Source organism: Mauremys reevesii, linkage group 2 (genome assembly GCF_016161935.1).
Source record: "Mauremys reevesii isolate NIE-2019 linkage group 2, ASM1616193v1, whole genome shotgun sequence".
Taxonomy (NCBI): domain Eukaryota; kingdom Metazoa; phylum Chordata; order Testudines; family Geoemydidae; genus Mauremys; species Mauremys reevesii.
In genome coordinates, this window is record NC_052624.1 from 153233170 (window position 1) to 153256564 (window position 23395).

The 23395-nt window shown below is 41.6% G+C and overlaps 1 protein-coding gene across 4 annotated transcripts in view; it reads right to left on the minus strand.

Moving 5' to 3' along the window:
• Nucleotides 1-23395, minus strand: part of PPP2R2A (protein phosphatase 2 regulatory subunit Balpha) — a 74512-nt gene that overhangs the window by 46201 nt on the left and 4916 nt on the right. For 2 of the 4 annotated variants that reach the window (XM_039522212.1, XM_039522213.1), the window contains exon 2: nucleotides 15065-15142. In XM_039522212.1, coding sequence (XP_039378146.1) covers nucleotides 15065-15142 — 78 coding nt within the window. Of the gene's footprint in view, nucleotides 1-15064; nucleotides 15143-15913; nucleotides 16024-17856; nucleotides 18052-23395 lie in introns of those variants that run through there. The other 2 variants (XM_039522214.1, XM_039522211.1) reach the window with 2 other exon arrangements.

Genomic DNA, 23395 nt, shown 5'->3' on the forward strand with positions numbered 1-23395 from the left:
CCAATGAAGTATAGCCAAGACTACCAGAAAAGGCAAAGTTAGGTCTAACAGCAGTTTCCAAGTAGTCAGTCACCTCTATGTTAGGGTATATCTTCACTACAAAGTTAACTCATGTTAGCCCAACCTGGGCATGAGTAGCCACAATGCAACACCATATCCAAATTCGTGTGTCCTCACTGGGTGCTGCTAGGACTTCTGGGGGCATATCCCGTGGTTCTTTTTGCTGCTCTAAGCTCAGCTGGTCTAGGATTCTTTCACAGTGAATGATGGGAGAACTTGTATGCCCATTTGGCACATGGGCAGGCTAGGGATAACACCCAAATAAGAATCCAAGTTAACCCCGCAGTGAAGACATACCTTTAGAACTAGGATAATCAGTGATATCAATGCAATGCCTTACAGAGAACTGAGTAAGGGTTTCATCACTCCAACAATTAGAACTAACCAGCTCTAAAACCTGACAAGTGTTCCTTTACCTCGGTCTCTACCAAAGAAACATTTACTCAACGATATCTTCTACCTTGAAAATGGCAGCTAACCTCAGACTGTTCAAGACTGGAAGACTGACAATTCTCCCACTTAAAGGACTGCACTGGTGACAGTCTGCTAGAATACTACATATTGCAAGTATCTGGTATTTCCATCTACAGGCACTGCAACTTCCGAGAATGTTAGGTCTTTTAAATTATGATGATCTCAGAGGACGAAGGCTGACTCCGTTCTGGACTTTTACAAAAGAGAAGTTTTATCAGCTCTGAGTGGAGGGTCTGAAAAGGTGGTCTGAAACTCTAGGTGTAACCGGTGCTTTTAGCTCAGATACTTAACTCAGGGACCCAGCTGAGTTCTTAAAACAAGTCCCCTATAGTTTATTGTCCACAGGTAACTGTGTTTGTAGATTAGCCACATAGAAGGTTAGTAAAATTTTAATAATCTACTTCAACAAATGGATTTTCCCCAAATTTCACTGCCTTATTAAGCACTGTAATATACAGGCATTTTTAGGGAAATTAAAGAAAAGTTATTTTATACTTGCAAAACTGGGAACATAAGTGAAGATCAGCTGCAAAAAAAAATCTATAAAGCATATACATATAATAAGCAACCTTTTGGTACAGTTTTGGTACAGTTGTTAAAATTTACTTAGTATACATGCTCCACTAAAGACATCCCCAAAATATGACAGGAAATGCCTATTTGCCTTTCCTATTCACAGTAATTCAGTTCTATTGTTGGTCGAAACAAAGGTCTTTCAACCCACATCACCCGTTCCCAGGACATTTGACACCAGTTTATTAATATCATACACATAAGAGACATAAATGGCAACAATCCAGACCTGCCCCTGTACCAGTCTTAAATAACCTTGGAAAGGCAGGTGACCACCACAGGTTATGAAACCACAATATTTATCCACAATTAGGACTATGTAATTACATGTCATGGCTTTTCTGTAAGTCCTTCATTTGCAGGAGCTACATTAAATATGTAGTCACAAAATAAAATGAAGTTACACCATGGCATTTTAAATAGCTCTTTCCAGAACCCTGGGTGGGTGGGGAGGAGGGGACGGACACCTTTCCTCTAACGAACAGCAATCAGAGACAAATCTGACACACTGATATTTGTAATGCCATCTAGTTGATCAACACTAGTGCCAGAAGTGTGATTCAGTTTTCCAGCCACCACACACCACCTTTCTTGCAGGCTGCGAACCCAAACAGCCTAATTCCACATTCAGAAGAAAAAAAAATTGTTTCCTTCCAGACGAGTGTTTAACATCATCTCCGATCTTAGTTTTGCACCTCCTTCCTTTCCATTGCATGGGAACCACCCCCACTACTTAATGCTCCATGTCGTAATATCAGCAAGATCATGCAGAGCATTTCTTGTTTTTCTGGTAGCACTACACATTCAGAGGTTAGGTACGCCTCAACTAATTTTTTCCTGGATACCAGATTTTAAAGCATATTTACAATTAGAAACATCATGGGGGAAAAACCAACATGGAAAAAGTAACCCATGCTATATTAAAAACAACAGACAGTCTTTCACAAGAAATAACTTGGTGCTACAGTACATTTTTCAATCAAAATGTACTAAGGATTTTTAGCATGTGGACTGAACACATACAGTAGATCCTCAGAGTTATGAACACATTGGGAATGGAGGTTGTTTGTAACTCTGAACAAAACCGTATCTTCTTCAAAACTTCTTTCAGAAGTTTATAACTGAACATTGACTTAATACAGTGTTGAAACTTTTTTATGCAGAAGAAAAGTGCTGTTTTTAATCATCTTAATTCAAATGAAACAGTTTCCTTATCTTGTCAAATTTTTTTTAAAACTTCTTTTTTTTTTAGTACTTTACATTTAACACAGTATTGTAGAGCAGGGGTAGGCAACCTATGGCATGCATGCCGAAGGCGGCACGCAAGCTGATTTTCAGTGGCACTCACACTACCTGGGTGCTGGCCACCTGTCCAGGGGGCTCTGCATTTTAATTTAAATTTTAATGATGCTTCTTAAACATTTCAAAAACCTTATTTACTTTACATATATACAACAGTTATATATTATAGACTTATAGAAAGAGACCTTATAAAAACGTTAAATTGTATTACTGGCACGTGAAACCTTAAATTGGAGTGACTAAATGAAGACTTGGCACACCGTTTCTGAAAGTTGTAGAGTGAGTCCTGCTGCCTGATTATGTACTTCCAGTTCCAAATGAGGAGTGGGGTTGTCTGGTCAGTTCATAACTCTGATGTTCATAACGCTGAGGTTTTACTGTATGTGCTAACAACATGTGTAAAGGAATAAATGACCACATGCAAAATTTATACTTCTATTGGGAGAGAAATCAAAAGTCATTATTCAGATTGGGTTAGACAAAAAGGCACAGACAAAAAAGCGAAGTCTGGACTTTATATACTGCACAATTCCAGAGACCAAAAAAACTTCTTATAGTACCCATCGCTACAGACTAGTCTACATGGAGCAGCAAGGCACTTTACAGGGGTGTGATTTCTAAAGCCTACTACCACACTGCACATTAATTGGTCTGTGTAGACTCTGCTGGTGCAAACTATAAGTTCTCTAGTGAGCTTTAACACAGTGCTGTATGTTAGAGCACATTAGGGAACTTTTAGTTTACACCAGCAGGGTCTACACAGACCAATCAACGCACAACAAATTAGCAAGCTGTAGAAATCACACCTCTGCAGTGCACCTTGCTGCTCCACGTAGACAAGTCCTACAACACCTGCATCTATCGCACAAAAAAGTTTATAACAACCCACAATGGGCAACAATTCGAAACCCTTGCTCAATGAGTTGTTCTCTCTCTCTCTTCCTCTTCAGGAGGAGCCCCATGAACTAAGAGACACTCAAATATTTTCTCTGTTGCCTCTTGTGCCACGAGTTGGAAGTTATAAGCTCCTCTTCAAGAAAACAGTCCATATTTTAATTAAATTTTCCTAGATTAGGAACTGTTTTTATTTCTTGTTAAGAGATTCTGCTGACTTTCCCAAAAATCAAGTCTTACTATTTTAATATGTATTTTATACAAAACATGACCATGGAATCACTCATATATTCAAGAATGAAGATGATATACAATTCTAGTGCCTTATCCCTAGGAAGGATAACAAATATTCACTATAAAATAAATGTATGCACTATTCACATAAATCACAGAACATCAGATCTATAAAACTTCTGCAGGGATCCTTCTGTTGTTGGGCAACCTTCCAGATTAAAGCAACAGATCATGTATGTTAAATACGAATATTAACTTAAAACGTGACAATGTTAAAATGAACTCAGTATTTGTTTAGGAAAAATACCTGCCAGCTGCTCATTGATAAGTTTTTTTTCTCCTCCTTTCTTTTTTTACCCTTTCCTCTAAATTCTCTTCAGGTCACATATCAATCCGTATCTTTATCTTGAAAGCAGAAGTATTTATTGTTCAATTCCTTCCTATTCCCCACCTGACATCCCCCGGCCCACTCTGTGTAAAATAGAGCAAAACAGAGCTACATACAATGAAGTACTACTAACATATTATAACCCTAGATTGAGGAATAGTCCTTGGAAGGCCACACTTTAGTTCTTTTCAGGAGGCCTGCTAGTGTTCCAAAGTAGTACAGAGCTATTTATGGAAAAATCTCTGCTGAAACCACAGCCAGAATTTCAATAGGCTGCACAGCACAGAAGAGCCAGTGGTTAGGTTTGTGCTTGCAAATGCCAATATGTTTGGAAATAATTTACTGTGTTATTGTTTTGCATGTAAATATCAGAAGCCTTTAGGCAATGACTTCCTTGATTTGTCACTGAAAACATTACATATTGTGCAGTAAAAGCCTGGATTATCTGGGGTTTGTTTTTTTTTTTTTTATTATAACTGAAACCACTCAGACATACAATACAAATTTAAAACAAATATTTAATACATAAGAAAAATACTGCTATCAAAAGCATAAGTAGAGTCTGGAAATGCATTTCATACTCAGCCACTGTAGTTCTCTAACCCAAGGAGACTTTCCTGCTGTGGATTTTAAACCCATTATTTTAATTGGAGATCCCATTCCTTCAAGCCTCCTCACACAGATTATTTGAGCAATGCTTTAATTCCAGATACTAAGGCTAAGTCCAGAAGTTTGTAAGGCCCTTAATCCTCAAGTGTCAAGCTCTAGACCACAAAGGAGCATGTCTCCTAGGGCCTGGGGAAGGTGCTTTCCTTGAAAGAATCAAATGAAAGCAAAATTATTCTTACCTGCCATAATGGGCATGAGGGGCAGAGAGAGAGAGACACACACATGCTAGATGGAGTTTCAGGCAGCGTCCTGGAAAGCTCAGCACTTGTGAAGGTCACAAGTACATTTCCAACTTACATTTCCAACAGGAATGAATACACAGATCTATCTATCAAATGATCACAGAATAAAAGCTTCTGATTACTTCACTCATAGAAGGACACAACTACTTTAATAGTTTATTTCCTTTTAAAATTAGTTTAATCAATTGCTTGTGGTGCCACTTAGAGGCTGGTAAATAGTTTTCTCTTTACCAATTCTCCCCCCACACCTCCCATTTAGCAAATATTTTCCTGTGTTTCTATTTTGGCACAAACATAAATGGCTCAGTTTATCTTTTTTTAAATGTCCTTGTTAACATGGGTCTAATAACACCGTGGGATGGATTTTCAGAAATAGGAAACACCCACGACTCCAAATTACATGAATGGAAGCTGCAGATTCTTGACACCTCTGAAAAATCAAGCCCTGTACTTATACATTATACAGCATCTTGCAGAGAGGAAGCATAATCTAGCACAGTGGTTCTCAACCGGGGTACACAGAGGTCTTCTGGGGGGTACATCAACTCATCTGGATCAGTGTTTCTCAACATGGGGGGGGGGGTGACCTCCAGTGGGGAGGGGTCACAAGATGGGTTTAGAGGGGTCACAAGTGCAGGGCTGGTGGTAGGGGGTGGCAAGCAGGGCAACTGCCTAGGGCCCCAGAGAAACTAAGTTACACGCTTCAGCCACAGGTGGTGGAGCTCAGACTTGAGCCCTGGGTGGCAGGGCTTGGGTTCCAGACTCCTGAAAGAGGAACAGTAGTCAGGAAAGGTTGAGAACCACTAGCAGTCTGAGCAAGACAGCTGCTTTGATAATGGCTCACTCTATTGCCTTGGGTAAGTCATTTAACTTCTCTGCCTTAATCTCATCTGTAAAATATGGAAGTAAAAATTCTCCCTAGGTGATATCAAGTTATTTAACAGTTGTAAAGCAAGATATAAAGTTTTAAGTGGTTATATTAAATTTAATCCAAGGATCTCAAAGCACAATGCCATTATTTAAGCTCCTCAACACTACCCCTGAGATAAGCAGGCACACTGGCTTTACAAATCAAGGAAACCAAGGCAGAGACACTCCCCCAACTTCAGACAGCAAGTCAGTGTTGATTCAGGATTACAGCCTCTGTATTTTTCTGTATTCCAATTTCTCTGTATTCACTGTCAGTTTCACAGCATTTGGAGATATCAATCTGACAAAATATTTCATTCTTTAGGAACAACTCAAGCCAATGTAATAGCTTAACTCAGGCTGCAGCAGTTACTGAGAACATGAATTTGATGGTGCCAGCCAATTCCACTTCGGGTGCTGGGGAAAAGATGCAACTCTTAGAATGGGAATTTATTTTAACACTGCTGCATAAACAGATTTGTACAGCAAACAAATATCCTGTGCATGATCTTTTGCTGGGTTTTGCAGGGGGATTTTTTTGTTTGGGTTTTTGTAGTTGTTGTTTTGTTTTCTTGGGATGATGGTAGGCTAGCAGGGGAGAAAATAACCTGATCTGGGGCAACACTGGTATTATTACTATCTTCCCAGTCCCAATTCGTAATATGGGAGAAGATTCCTCAATACAGTTACAAACTGTATTCCTCTATTTTGCCATTATTTTGTGTAGGGGGAATGATAGCGGTTCCATGTTTAAAACATTCAAATGATGCCATATCTTTTCCAAATTGTGCAAATTATACCAGTTAGTGTATTGGCAACTGATCTGTGGGTGCTTCTGCTCAGCCCTGGGTACTAGGAAGTTTGCCTGGGCACTTCTGAAAATCCCAGACAATTTGTGCTCAGTCAAACATCATCTCTGAACTCCACCCTATCTTCTCCAACTGCCTAACCCCCACTTGATTTCCTAGATGGAAGTTCATACTGCTATTTGACCTTACCCAAGGTTCTGAAAATGTTGCCCATGGCGTGGAAACTGCCTCCTATCTGCTTTACATTCATTCCATTTTGCTGCTTTAAAATCACTTCTACAAACCAATGACCAATCCTCCACTGATCAACCCCCTCCTCCATTTGAGGCTCTTCTATCATTTCTGTGTTGTTGAAGGTGTTTTACAGGCTACAGGTGCCTCACACTAGAATTGTTCAATTGTCCTGAGTGACTTTGGACTGAGGTAGGGAGGAACGAGTGACATTTAGCTCCAGCAAAACAGCAGAGCCTGGAGAGCATAGCATAATATAGCAATAAGTAGGGCCCAACCAAATTCATGGTCTATTTTGGTCAATTTCATAGTCAAAGGATTTTAAAAATCATAAATGTCATGATTTCAGCTATTTAAATCTGAAATTTCACAGTGTTGTAATTGTAGGAGTCCTGACCCAAAAAGGAGGGGGGGGGCCTGCTGTACTGCTGCCTGTACTTCTGTGCTGCTGCTGGCGACAGCACTGCCTTCAGAGCTGGGCAGCCACAGAGTGGTGGCTGCAGGCCGCGGGATCCCAGCTCTGAAGGAAGAGCCACTGCCAGCAGCAGCGCAGGAGTAAGGATGGCATGGTATGGCACTGCAACCCTTACTTCTGTGTTGCTGCTTGCAGAACTGGGCGCCTCATGAACAGCCACCTCTCTCTGGCTTTCCAGCAGAGAAGTAAATGTGGCAATATCACAACCCCCCTAAAATAACCTTGCAACCCCTTTTGGGTCAGGACCCCCAATTTGAGAAACACTGGTCTCCTCCATGAAATCGGTATAGTATAGTGCAAAAGCACACAAAAGACCAAATTTCATGGGGGCAGACCAGATTTCACAGTCCAGGACATGTTTTTCATGGCCATCAATTTGGTAGGTCCCTAGCAATAAGGTTTTGAAAATCCAGAGCCCAGGCACCCAGCTGAGTTTAAACTTTCAGACAGCTTGGGCACTTGATGCCATCAGCAGATATTTAAAAAAAAACAAAACAATAAACAAACAAACCACCAAGCACAGCTCATGCTCTGAAAAGTCCCCTTCTTTGAACATGCAAAACTGGGCAATGACATCCTCTGCAAAGCACTCAAAGGAGGCCCTTTGAAAACAGCTCCCCCGTTAATATATGCGCTTCAGTTTGCCTAACTGTAAATTGTGGATGTTAGTTCTTACCTATCACTTCAGGGATACTGGAGGCTTAATTCACTGGTATGTTGAAAGCAGAGTACTTTGCATGGGAGGTACTCTAGAAGTAAACAAGTACAACCATTTTATAGATCAGGAAACTGATGGGAGAGAAGGTAATCGACTTGCTTAAGATCACTGAAGGACTCCAAGTCCTTGACGCAGTTAAAACACAAATTCCTCACTCCAAATTATGTGCTTGCACAACCCACCTCTCTTGAAAACAAGAGACTTGCAAGGCAATTTCCCAAACAACAGTGATACTGGAATTGAAGAGATTAAAAAAGGCCATTCAACACATCCAAATATACATCCCTGTGAAAAGCACAAAAGACCTGGAACAGACACATTTAAGATATGTATTTGTATTGATTATGTTCCTCTGCTGAATAGATGATCAGGACCTCTTGGGAAAAAAGTTTCTTTACAAGGACTATGATCTGTTTTTATAATGGATCAAACTGGAAGTTGATTTCAGTATGACTGTAGCTCAACTGATTTTCATATGTACTATGACAATTTGCTTTAAAAAAAAGGAAAAAATATTTTGGGAAAACAAGTCCTTGTATTGAACACACATACATAGGCAGTATATGTAGGTCACATTTGAATGCGACTGCTGTTTACTAAATCTTTTTCCACTGACATGGTGGAAAGCACTGTTGCCATCACTGCTTTGAAGACTCAAAGAATGCTTCCTGGAATACTGTTGACATTTATCGGGGACCCAAAAAAAAAAAAAAATCTAGCAGGATTTAACTAACAAGTGCGTAAGTAGGAATTCAGTGCAAATTTTAAAATACAAATATGCAATATGAAGTCTTTATTAAGTTAACTATCCTGAAATATATGTAGTTTATGCAGATAACTGAACCCAGCTACTCAAAATCATTAAGTACAAAGGCAGTATTTTCACAGGGAGTCACTATTCATTCCCAGAATCAGTCATTCAAAAATTCAACTAAAAATGCTAAGAAAAAACATTTTATACAGGCTGTATTATACATACCTGAAGAATCAACCTTACTTAGAATGCAGATTTTCCACTCTCTCCCACTGACCCTAAAACTTCTGCCTACAGTTCCAAAATTAGATGCAAGCACAACTGCCTAGGGGTTTTAACATGCAACCCAAATAAGCTGGTTTTTCTTAAAATGTTGCTATCACTTGTGAATCTCTAAATGCAAAGTACATTTTTATAAAGACTGTGTGCCTAAGGTAATTACTTCTCCTTCGGTGATCAACAAAAGAATGGTGAGTTAGAAGAGAAGAGCTTGCAGCAGTTCCTCGCTCTGCAACTGAATTATGATCAATTTCTGAAAACAGTCATTTGAAGTTTCTGTAATATTATTATAATCTTCAGTAGTACCACCATAGTTCAGGCTCTGACAGCCAGTGTTTGCATTAAACCTTGATTTTCAGGGGAGCATAAACTAACTCTTTCCAGGTCAGATTTTGTTTTGCTTTAAACCAACATGACACTTTGTTTCAACAAACAGAATCATGTGGTCTTAAATGTAGCCTATGGGGATGTTTTGAAAACACCTAACATATTTCTGGTTGAAAAATAGCCCGAGACTGAAAAACATGATATTTGCAGTGAAGGATGCTCAATTACACAACTCCATACTATACCATGTCAGGATACTTCAACATCTCTCCTCTTTCAGAGCACAAGAAATGTTTTTGATTACACCTTTTCTTTTTATAGGCAATATTGCAGAATTATAGCAAATTCTCTTCCTCCACCCTCCTCTAAAGACCTATGAAGTACAATCTCACCAAGCCTGGAGCAGGACAAAATGGTTCTAACCAGTATGAAAATCCAATCTGATTACTGTATCCTATGTATTGATATATCGATCACTGGCACTATAAAAATACGTACATAGATAAAAAGTGTTTAAGTAGCATTATAATGCAGTTGCAACTGCACTTCCCCCCCCCCCTTTTTAAATATTACACACATAATACCCTGATTTTCAAGACTGAAATCTGGCATATGCCAGTGCAGGCATAATTTTGTTCAAATTGCTTTTAAATTCACTCCATCTCTTTTTAAGTTTAAAGAACTATTTGTGATTACCAGCAGCCCTTCATCCTTAGAAGATAAGTTCATGGAGGATAGGTCCATCAACACCTATTAGCCAAGAGAGTCAGGGATGGAAATGGACATTTTAAGAAGTTCTTTACAATCCAATGGGGGATGGCTTCCAGATTTTTAGACTTGAAGTCTAGCTTGGGGCTTTAAAAACAGAAATCCTTTTAAACCAAAAAAGGAAGGAAACAGAGTTAAAGATCAGCAGTGATTCAGGATGTTTGGCACTCCTTTTAACTGTTCTCTTAGGCCAATGTTTTAGATTCTGGTCCTTCTGGGATGACTTAACAAATTTGATATTGGATAATTTGTATTGTTGGGTTTCATTAAAAGAGAAACAGAATTTTTAAAAATGTTTTTAAGCACTGTACTTCCCAAATATCATCAGGCATTCAGCATCACTATTTTCATTGTTTGTATTACAGTAGGACCCAGAGGCCTGAACTAAAGTCAGAGCCCCATTAGGCTAGGTCCTGTACAAACCTATAGTACAGGGGTAGGCAACCTATGGCACGTGTGCCGAAGGTGACACGTGAGCTGATTTTCAGTGGCACTCACACTGCCCGGGTCCTGGCCACCAGTCCCGGGGGCTCTGCATTTCATTTTAATTTTAAATGAAGCTTCTTAAACATTTTGAAACCTTATTTACTTTACATACACCAATAGTTTAGTTATATATTGTAGACTTATAGAAAGAGACCTTCTAAAAAGATTAAAGTGTATTACTGGCACACAAGACCTTAAATTAGAGTGAATACATGAAGACTCGGTACACCACTTCTGAAAGGTTGCCAACCCCTGCTATAGTACGAGACAGGGCCTCTCCCCCTCCCAAAAAATTACCACCTAAATAGACAAGCCAAACAATATGAGGGGAAACAGAGGGATAGAGAGGGAAAGTGACTTGCCCATGTCACATGGCAAGTCAGAGGCACAGCTAGGAATACATCCCAGGTCTCTTAACTCCCAGTCTATCACTAGAAGTTTTTCTTCTTTCTTTTCAGCTCCTCCAAAGTGTGCTTGATTCCTCTCTGTTGTGATGCTGCCAAATTCATCATTCCATGATGTCACAAGTATCACAAGAAACCTCCTGCACTACACAAGTGCCTAAAAAGAGGCTTGCCTAAAGTGGCCTTTTTAGAAAAATACATATACATGTGCATATGTATATATACACATACACAAACAAGACCTTCTGTCCACAGGGAGCCTCAACCCTTGCTGAAGGGTTGGACAGACTTTGGTCTGCTAAGGTCCCATAAGACTGACAAGTGATTTGTGTGTGGGTTTAAATGTGTTGATTCTTGTTGTTATATTTTCTCAGTAACGCTTTTACCTTAAGAATAAATACGCCTGTTTAGAAAGAGCTGTGTGGTAACTTGTAACTCCTGGCAAAACACTGTTCCTAGCCCTCGGACAAAAAGCAAAGCTCAGATATCGGCCTTCAAGCAGACAAGCTTGTCGGAGATATCAGCGTAAGGCAAGGAGCCTTAAAACCCCTGGTCAGATAGGAGTGGGACCAGAGTCCCTCCCAAGAGACAGGTGATAGCTGGAGACTAGAGACCTGACTGAGCACTCCTGGAGTGCATGCCATGGTGGGGGAAATACAGATGCAGTTACCCTGGAACTGTGTGATACATACCATGCATAGAATTACTATTAAATAAAAAGGACACTGCTACTATGTCTACACTAGGGATTTTAAGAAAAAAAATTGCTACCAGTGCTGAACCAGGGGTAGCACAAGTAAGAATAAGGCTCCAGCAGCTTCTGGGTTCTTTTAACTAGTGTTTAAACCTTCTGAGAAGATTTAACTCCAGAAGCCAATGGAAGAGCCTAGTCTACACCTGTATTCTGATTCAGCTGAACCAGTAAAGCCAATGGGTTCCCCCACCCCATCCCTACTGTAAACAGGGTCTCAGTTGGGTGCAGATCATTCACAGGATTTGGGAACCTACTATGTGAATACAAATGTAAAAGAGACGGGACTATCCCATGGCCATGCATGCAAATGGACCAGCAGATCCAGAAAGCAAGCTAGTACAATCTAGCAAATTAAGAAACAGATGATGCAATGGAAAGAAGTATGACAACATGATTTATAGCTAGAGTAAGTCTACCAATATTGCTATTTTGATCCCAAGTTTCAGTTTATAATGTGTCTGCTGTCCTTTACTCTGTAGGCTACAACTTGGCAGCATCCAGTTACGATCAAAGAGCTCTTTTGCACAATTTTAAGATTTTTTTTTTAATCTAAAAAGAAGATCTGATTCTGCATCACTCGTGCACCCAAAATTGCCTAAGTCTGCAGAAATTTTGGATGACAAAGAAGAGAGGATCAGGATGGCAAACAAGTGCTAAATCAGGGGTTCTCAAACTGGGGGTAGGGACCTCTCAGAGGGTCACGAGCTGTCAGCCTCCACCCCAAACCCCACTTTGCCTCCAGCATTTATAATGGTGTTAAATATGTAAATAAGTGTTTTTAATTTAAAAGGGGGGGAGGGGAGGTCACACATAGAGGCTTACTATGTGAAAGGGATCACCAGTGTAACAATTTGAGAACCACTGCACTAAGTGTTTACAATGTAAACATTATAAAAAGTGAAACTTACTAACATTTCACTACAAACAAAAGTGAAACTACTCTATTTTAACCTTCTATGCTGAAAGAAAAGCAAGAAATAACCTGCATAACAAAGTGAATTAGTTTTAAAATTGTTTCAGTTTTAACAACCCAAGCTAGTAGTATTACAAGGAATTTGATTTTAAATTGTGTATATTCAATTCAGTTGTCTTTTTAAGATCACTTTTTAAAACAACATACACACATATACTAGCTGCAACCTTACAATAACCAGCATTTTTCCTCCATAATCACAGGTCCTTCTTGTGAGGAGGCAGTACATGCAAATTTAAAAGACCACCACCCTCTCAAGACTCAGACAGCAACATTCTTGTAAGCTTTCAATATGCAACCTGCTTAAAAGGAACAAGCAGAAAGGCAGACAGAGAACAAGATTATCAGTCTGGACTTAGAGCCATTGCATACTTATTCCCGTGCAATTTAGAGAGACTACATACACCAGAAACATGTAAAACTATAGTCCCAAAATCACAAGGAGGATTATTAAAAGTTGTGTTTACTCAGTAAACAGCTAGAAATATAACAAATGCAAGGAAATAAACTTAAGAAATGCAATTAAACAGTATTTAAACTATTGGAACAATATTTCAAGGATAAGGGATCTATCTGAAGTATACCAGTACCTTTAAATAGTTGGGTGGGAGCTAAAGTTACAGTTTGATTTGAAAGATGTCTGTCCATCTATTGTTGTGTAAGGGGTTTTGGCATGCCATGTGGGAGTCAGCCATATGGGTAAAAGAATTCCAGCTCAACAAAATCCATTATGGTCAGATACTCCCACTTAAATTTTCCTAGGGGCCTTACTTAAGCAGCCATCCCAGTGCACAACTTTACTACAAAAATCTCAGGCCCTAGGTAGAAGCCCTGTAATATACACTAAAAAACACCTTTACAAGATGATGATATAGCTGACTATGAAGTTACTATAATCTTCTTTGTCTCTGTCTAGGGACAGCTTGCACAATGAGCAGCTTATTACTTTTATACAATTAGAAATGGATATTTAGAGAAAAAAATGTTAAAAGCAACACTGAGTGTCAGGCTGAAATTCAAGCTAGTTAACGTACTCTTGGCCTTTAACTCCATCAATTGTGACTAGCTATTGCAGCTGTCAGGAAGTGAGAGACTGCTAAATCATCTTTCATACTAAATGTGTAGGCACTATAATATTTAAGAACAAATAGGGAAGTTAAGAACGGAGACTGGCTCTTGGATTTCCAGATCCATTTAATCACAGATATATTTAAAAAAAAAAAGGCGGCGGGGGAAGGGAACCCCACCAGTTAATATTATTTAATGGAACAAATGCATGAACACCAACGAAACAGCTCTAATGTTTTTCTGTCTCAGTTCATAGTAGCAGTTGCAGAATTTAAAGTAAAAAATAATGGAAATGAAACAAGTTACTACTTTCTTAAATGCAACTATTATTTTTCTCATTTGCCTGTAAGTTAGTGAGTATAGGACTAACTGGTGCATAGGCTGATTAAATCATGCAAACACACACCCAAAGTCAGTTTTTTTGTAAGAGAAAACTATTTGAGGTCTTGTTCTTGCAAGCTGCTCTGTGTAAATGGACCCCTAAAGCCATGGAGAATTTCATCCAAGCCAGAGGAACAGCCAGTAGGATCAAGGGCCCTGTTCATCTCAGAAGGCTGAATAGTCGAAAGGAAAGAAAGACCTCTACCTTCCATGAAACAAGCATAATTTGAAAATTCCAGATGGAATTTTTACATCATCAACTGGAGGCAGCCATTTTGCTAAAAAGGTGACATCTGTAACTGGCAGAGTAGGAGCCCTATACTACAAAAGCTTACAGCAGTTTCCAATAATAATTCATCATGAAAAATAAACTGACACTTAAAAAGTAATTTTGTACAAAAATTCCACTTTAATTCTGATGGCTAATGCAGGATGGAAAGACGAAGATTTACCTGACACCTATGCAGCACCTTACATCTTCAAAGTGCTGTGCACACATTAATTAATCCTCACAACACCCCTGTAAAAAACATGTTATTATCCCCATTTCAAGGGGGGAAACAGACAAGTTAGTCTCAGTTGAAACAGAGCTACTATCTGTCATGTGACAGATATTCTGGAAAACAAGTTAACTACTGTTGCAATCCATAGGCCAAATTCAACTCTGACGTAAGCAGCAGGAGGACCATGGATGTCAGTTGAATTGCACCCACTTATTTCACATATAAGTTTGATCCCAGAATATACTGGGATGCCTGCATGTTTCCACTTGCTTTCCTACTTTAATAAAATTACGTATAACAAAACCCAATTCTAAAGGAGAAACTTCAGCAACACCCTTGCTACATTTCATCAGCAATCAGATTAAATCACTGTAAAAGTTTGTTCTTACCTTCTGCTACGTCATCATCTACAGCCCCTTTCACCTGAGAAAAACACCACTGAATGTCATTCCCTCCTCCTCCAGCTCCTAGAAAAAAAACAAAACAAAAAATAAATAAAACAGATCCTCATTAAATCAGTCTGAGTTTTGTGTTTACTCCAGTAAACACAGAGGCAGTATCCACCGCTGGCAAGTGACTCACTTTAGACAGTACTGTACACACCTACAACAAACAAACAATGTTTCCTATGCAAATATAGAAATTCCAAAAAGTTGATTACAAACTTTTTTCCCCTGCAAGTCCCTCCTGCCTCCCTCCCCCCCACCCCAGCAATCCTGATATTGCTTTTGTCAGTTATTTGCCCAATATCAGTCAAAAGTAGCAGCAGGGATGATAAAAGTTGTTCTCTACAATTGTTGAAAACTCACAAAACTATCAAAATAAGCACAGCTAGTGTTAATAAACTATGCCATGTTAAAACGAGCACCAGTCGGAATATTTCACAACACTTTTTTTTAATTTAAAAACTTCAGTGCCCTCTAAAAAACAGAGCACTTTACTTACAAGTGACTTAAATTTCTTAGTAAATATTAGATGCCAGAATGGCCCCTACAAGTTTTCCAAATATTTCAAATCATTAAAAGTTTGCACTTTATAAAAAAAACAATTCATTTTTCTTTTGGAAAATACATTACACCACCTAAGTACTTCAGGCTGGAGAAAACAAGTTTATAATCCTCTCTCTCCTTCACCATAAAAGTACCAAAAGAAACCGTCAGGCTTAGGTTTTTTAAAAAGTAACAAATCTGTTCAGCAATCTGAACAATCTGCCTGAAGTTAACAGCAAGTATAACTACCATAGAAAATAGATCGAAGAGAAAACTTCAGGAACATTACCGCCTCGGCGGACGGTAGTGATTCATTTGAACCTTGCCACCAAAATGCCCAAAAAAACACCACCCATTTCTTTTGCATTTCATTCTTAACAAATCACTGGACTGGGTCCAGACAGGAAGAGAGATGGAAACAAGTTTGCACTGTCTGCAGGAGGCTATCAAAATGGAAATTCCTTCTCAACCCACAACAACCGAAAAGGACTACAGAACAGATGCAGTTTGCAAAGCTTTAAGGTTATGCAGCATTTTTGGGGAAGAGGGGGCATGCAAGGATTCCCCTCCTCCCCCCAATCACACCAATTGAGGAACAAATTAAGTTAAGTTCAAGTCAGGAGCAGTTCTCTCCATGAAAGATCGAGAGGCTGCCTGACCGCGGGGGGGGCGGGGGGGGGAGGGGCGGAGAAGGAGAGAGAAGAAAGGGAGAGGAGTCTGAAAAGGATTAGACTGTGGTCTGTCTTTGGAGCTTCTTACAAAGTCCGGGAACTAGGGGAGACAACCTGAACTAGAATCAGCCAAGGTGATGGACATCCTGATAAGATTTCCCCCATCTAGACAATATGAATTGCAATATTTGTTTTGGATAAATGTATTGGAAAAGTATTCCACCCTCAGCATCTTTCCCAACCACCAACAACCCTATCCACTCGATTTCTTGTCCTCTCCACACTTCTGCTATTTGCTATTTAACTCTTACTTTTAACACCTTGGAAGCATTTTGAAAATGATTCTTTGCAAGAAAAAATAATATATCGTATGCAGCAAACTGTATTTTAATTTCATACAACTTGCTACATTCAAGGCCTTGTTTCCCTTGATTAAGAAGGAAAGGAAAGAGAAGGGTGGAGTGGGATAGCCTGGTATGTGTGTGGGAAGCAAGGTGCAAACCTAAATACAGCCTCTCATGCCGCTCTACAGAATGCAAGGCACCGAAGAGGCAATTCATTTGCAGAGGAGGGGAAATGAACATATCATCAGAAGAAAAAAAATTGAAGAGGAAAAAGTAAGAGGAAGAGACATCCTGTGCATGTGGATCAATTTTTATCTTACAAATCGCACTTCAGGATGCAAGATAAGCAATCTGCAAATTGGGAATGAACATAAATCTCCAGAATAAGAAATAAAAACACCATACATTATTGCACACACTGATACCTGAATTTTCTAACAAATTACAATCCTCTTCCCAATTTCACCTTTATCTGCAGATATTTACACAACTATACCCTACAGTAGAGTGCAGCTGCACTCTAAACACAATCACATCTGCACCCTACAGCCATCCTCCTGTGCACATCTGCACCCCTACAAACTGCACTTCAAGAACGTAACACCGAAGAGCAATTCCGTCGCAAAACCAGAAAGTCTAGGGAAGAAATATAAAAACAAAAAAAAAAACCAACACCACCCTGCTTGGAAATCTAACATGCTCAACTTCAGAAATACAGGGCTTCTTCCAAACCCAGCCACCACCACCTTTTCCTCGTGAAACACAAATGTTTTGCAAGCAAAAGAGGGGAAGAACACAGATTTCTAGAAAGAAAACAAATATATTAAAGGGGGGGGGGCGATGCAAATTGCATTTCAGGATTGAAGGTTTTAGGAATGCAAATTAAAAAAAAAAGAGAGAGAGATCAAGAGAAACCGAGCCCACATTTTCAGAGGAAGGAATAAAAGAGTGAGCGAGGGAATGAGAAAGAGGAAAAGAAGGAGAGACCGATGTACCCAGCGAGCAAGTCTGCCACCTCCACACATAACAGGCGACAACAGCAGCAGCTCAGGTTTGCAGGCTGCTTTCAAGGCCATTTTAGTGGCCTCACCTGCCCCTACACACATCCCCCCGCCCCCTGGGCTCTATGGGCAGCGGGGGCCGGCCCCCGGGAAGGAGGGGGCACTCTCCCCCTTACCTGCCATGTTGAGCTCCCAATAGCGGCCGGGTCAGAGAGAGCGGCCTCTCAGCTCTAGAAAGGGCCCCCTTGGCCGGGCTGATGGCGAGCGTGGAGGGAGGATGGCGGCAGATTGTACCGGGGGGGGGGGCGGTGTAAAGCCGGCTCCGTTCGGCTTCCCCCGCTCTTCCGAGTCGGTCTTTCCTGCTCGCTCGTCCGCCCCCCCCCTCCCGTTCCAAGGTTCCACTTTCAAAATGGCGCCGGCTGAGCTGGGGGTGACGTCACCCGGAGAGGAGAGGGGAGGGAGGACAAGGGGCGGGGTGAGAACTCCAAAGAGAAGCGAGGGGGTGAGCGGGGGGCGAGGGACAGGAGGGGCGACCGGGAAAGAAGGTTGATTCGGTTGTGTCCACCCCTGCTGCACTCTGGTGCCTCTCCGGGAGCTGGACTGCCTAGCCCCTGCCAGCTGCTAACCAGCCCCATTCACTGTGTTCACTGCACCCCAGCTGTGCCCACACATCCACCCAGCTCCCCCCGCGGCACCCACACATATCCCCAATCCACCACCTGCACCCCAGCCATCCCCATCCACTGCATTGACTGCACCTCTGCCCTGCCCAGCTCCTACTAGTAAGCCATCCCCAATTCACTCTACACTGAGCCTGCACATCTGCCCAGCCCAGGGGCTGCTCCAGACACCAGCGCACCAAGTGCGTGCCTGGGGCGGCAAGCCGCAGGGGGGGCGGGCGCCTGCGGGGCGGGTTGCTGTGAGGGCAGCAGTCAGGCCAGTGGTTTCCCCAGGAATTGAAATTAGGGGGGGTGTTCAAATTTACAGGGGGGTGTCAGGACCAATGAGATATATAAAAGAGATATGAATAAAGTAAATGTTTTGTTAGGATTATGTAAATTTAACATAAGAATAATGCAAGTTACACCAAAACACATAACAGGTCTGGATTTCTAAACAAAATGACATTTAAAAAAAAGTATTTTATTTAAATTGACTTTTGAAAAGTAAGCCATCATGGGGTAAGAGGAAAGTCCTCTCATGGATCAGTAACTGGTTAAAAGATGGGAAACAAAGGGTAGGAATAAATTATCAGTTTTCAGAATGGAGGGAGATAAATAGTGGTATCCTTGAGGGGTTAGTACTGGGACCAGTCCTATTCAACATATTCATCTGGAAAAATGGGTAAACAGTGAGGTGGCAAAATTTGCAGATGATACAAAACTATTCAAGATAGTTAAGTCCCAGGCAGACTGCGAAGAGCTACAAAGGGATCTCACAAAACTGGATGACTGGGCAACAAAATGGCAAATTAAATTCAATGTTGATAAATGCAAAATAATGCACATTGGAAAGCAATCTCAACTATACATACAAAATGATGGCATCTGAATTAGCTGTTAACACTCAAGGAAGAGATCTTGGAGTCATTGTGGATAGTTCTCTGAAAACATCCACTCCATGTGCAGCAACAGTCACAAAAGCAAACAATGTTGGATGAGAGGGATGCAACGCCGTGCTCGAGTGTCCCTAGCCTGTTTGCCAGAAGCTGGGAATGGGCAACAGGGGATGGATCACTTGATGATTACCTGTTCTGTTCATTCCTTCTGAAGCACCTGGCCTTGACCACTGTTGTAAGACAGGGTATTGGGCTATATGGACCATGGGTCTGACCCAGTATGACCATTCTTATGTAAAAATTAATTATAATAAAAATGTTTAGTACAGAAAATTCCCAACATAATGACCTCCCAAGATAGCAACAATGTGAGATAACCTTGGCAAATACTGCATTTTAAAAATCTTGGCCTACTGGGAAACATATTTATATAAGTTTCCATTCCCAGTCACAAATCTAGCATTCTGGAGCAAAGTGACTAAAATATAGTCCAACAAACAAATGTTTATCTAATGTGCCCCTCACTTTTCCCTCCACTGCACCCCACTCACTGGTGTTGTCCTTGGTCAGTGGAGACTCAGGGTTCAGAGGTGCTTTCACGTGAGTACACCTTCCAGGTGGGGGGCAAGAAGGCACAGTTCGCTCTGGCCACGGCTGTTCGTTGTGCCACCATTCACTCCACCACTCTGTTGCCAATGGCCCTGCACAGTCACCTTCTGCTGTCACATACCACTGTGACCTCTGCGAGTTGGTCTCTTGAGGTTCTATCAGCTCTCAGTGATTTCAGCTGAGCTCTCAGTGCAGGAACTTCGCCCCACAACAGGACTAAGCACTTAGACCTGATTGTCAGTGATTTCAGCTGCAGTGGTCACTTAACAGAACAAAAGACTCTATGGAGCCTAATCAGCTCTGTCTTTAAACAGTGGAGAGGGACAGGTCCCCACCCTCTCTCTTGATGCCTTCAAATCATCACAGACTAAGTACAGTTCTACTGCCCTTTACTCATACAATAAGAACAACATTTCATCCCCCCTTCCCCCTACATTCAAGTGGTTTGTAAACCAACCCTAGCCAAAATCTATCACTTGGACAACACAGCTCTGTTTGCTGGATACCTAGGTAGATTAGGTGTGAATGTAAATATAATCTGGCCCTGAAGCCTTAGCCCCCAGCTCATCACTAGCTGTCGGGGAGAATTCATTTAGACTTTGCTTACAAATCATCATTTGAAATTATTAGGTTGGCCAACATCACCGAAATGAATGCACTGACATCATAAAAAACAGCTGTATAAGAAAGCAAGGAAGCTAGTCTATGTTCATACTTTTCAAATCTATTATACTTTTTCAGATACACATTTTATCATATACTGTATAAGCTTTTAAAGTGTGTATTAATGTTTCAGTTTAAATTCAGATTTCCAAACAGTCACTAAATTGGTATGTAACTAGCTCACAAAACTGGGGGGGGGGGTGTTGAGAAAATTCAGGGGGGGCGTCCACCTCCCCGGTGGGCGTGTAGGGAAATCACTGAGTCAGGCCACCTTTGGCGGCATGCCTGCGGGAGGTCCGCTGGTCCCGCCGCTTCGGCGGCGGGTACGCTGGAGGCGTGGGATCGGTGGACCTCCAGCAGGAATGCTGCTGAATCCGCATTACCAGCAGAGCCGACCTCCCGCAGGTGCGCCACCGAAGGCTGCCTGACTGCCATGCTTGGGGGTGGCAAAATACATAGAGCCGCCCCTGGCCCAGCCTCCACCAGCTGCACATCCGCCAACCTCTCTGCCCATTGTGACCACCGCACCCACACTTCTGTCCAGCACCTGCCAAAAGCATTCACTTCTCCTACACACCTGGCCTACCTGTAGGGTGACCAGACAGCAAGTGTGAAAAATCAGGACAGGGGGTGGGGGCTAATAGGAGCCTATATAAGAAAAAGACCCAAAGATCAGGACTGTCCCAATAAAATCGGGACATCTGGTCACCCTACCTGCAACAGCTATGTTCCCCAACAGGCCCTCCCTGCTTAATGCTGGGCCCACTGCACTTTCACCTCTGGTCAACCTCAGCTAGCTATGCCCTCTGCACCTATACCTTTGCCCTGTCTGCACCTGCTGTGCTCACAACTCTGGCTAGCACTTGCCATTTATGCCACTGCGCCCATATCCCAGCCCAGTATCCACTAGCTGCTGGATAAAAGGGTTTTGGGCCCCCTCTGATTCATGTCACAAATTGACATGGCACTTCAAAGAATTAGCTACGTTCCAATCCCCCAAAGAACTTGGTTACAAATCATCTTGCATCTGACGAAGTTTATGCTCAAATACATTTGTTAGTCTCTAAGGTGCCACAAGGATTCCTTGTTGTTTTTGCTGATACAGACTAACACAGCTACCACTCTGAAAATGGGGAGGTTGTGTGTTTTATTTCTGAAGTTAGATTTATCACATTGAAAAAGGTATAGAATAGATTTCAACATATGTGTCAGATCAATTCGCCTTCTCAGTGCACAATTATTTCTGTCCTGTACTGTTTTTCAAAGTATTTTTCACCCCATTCCTTATTTCACCCATGCATTGAGTCTTCCCTGTTCCTTTTCATACTCTTGCTGTCCTCTGATGACATTCCTCGTTCGTCTTATCCAGCATTTCCTCTGTTCTGGCCACATACCCTGTTTGGATGCACATTTCTCCCTCCCCAGCCCCCCTTGGATGGTTTCCACAATGTCCATTGCCTTTTAGTTCATATTTTACTAGATAACCCTTCTCCTTTCTCATTGCTATTCCCTGCATATACCCAGCCATGCTCCTGAGCCATTTTTAGCCTACATCCACCTTTCATCCCGACAGCCTGTAAGATCTACAAAGAAAGACTTCCAGTCGAGACCAGCTTGGCACAGCTCCTGCTGGCTTGAAAAGGATGAAGGCTCCCTTTCAGCTCACTAGGTCCCACCTCAAGTCTCAGCTGCAATTAACATGCAGAACTCAGATAAATTACTGCATCCAATCCAGTTAGGACCTTGCAGAATTCATCAGGTTTGCTTTAGAGAGATTTGTGTAAATGTTTCCTTTGCTTTCAGTCAGCATGTGGTTCAGATACCTCAACTTTCACATCTAAATTCCAGTTTGAACAGATCTAAAAATTCAGTGATTTTACATGGCTATAAATGGGAAACCACAAATCAGCCCTAGAGAAGAAAGTGGGCTGGAATTAAAGAGCTGCTCTTGTATTCCCAGCTCTATCAGAGACTCGCTGTGTGATTTGCAAGTTGCTTAAGGGTTAGGGTTGGTTAAGACAAAATTTTCATTGATTTGGAGTTTCCAGCTTGAAACACCTAGGGCCTGATTTTCTTCATGGAAATCACACACAAGTCTCAGATATAACCAGAGGGTTATGTCCTTCATAGCTTCTGTAAACCAAGCTTGCTGCACTCACCAGGGGCTCCTTCCATTCCTCTATTCCACCCGTAGGCCACCCTCTCATCTCATCTTCTATTTCAGGGACTCTTTGCAACTCACCCAACCCTCTCACTCATGCCCAGGACTGTGCGCCCCCTATACCAGGGCCTCTGTATGCACCACCCCATTCCAGGGTCCCATAGTCTCCTCCCCTCATGTAAAAACATCTGTATGCACCCTTATTCCCCCTTCCCCCACAAGCCTCTCCATTCCTCCTTCTCCCCCCATACCGGAATCCCCTAATCTTTCTTCTGCAAGAGACTGTGACCCTCAATCCACCTTCCTCCAAAACCAGGGGGGGCCCATTCTCCCTCCATGCCAGCAGCAGTGTGTATACTGGGGGGAGGGATAGCTCAGTGGTTTGAGTATTGGCCTACTAAACCCAGGGTTGTGAGCTCAATCCTTGAGGGGGGCCATTTAGGGATCTGGGGCAAAAATCAGTACTTGGTCCTGCTAGTGAAGGCAGGGGGCTGGACTCAATGACCTTTCAAGGTCCCTTCCAGTTCTAGGAGATTGGTATATCTCCATTTTTTTTATTTTTATTTTTTTAATACCCCCATTCCTAATTCCCATTATGCTTTCCAGTCACTGAAAAATCAGGCCTCAAGATGTCTCATATTAGTCACCTAGAAACTGAGCTGCCAAAAATCATAGGCCATTCTTGAAAATTTAAGCCTTGGTCTCTGAGCCTCCATGAGATTAT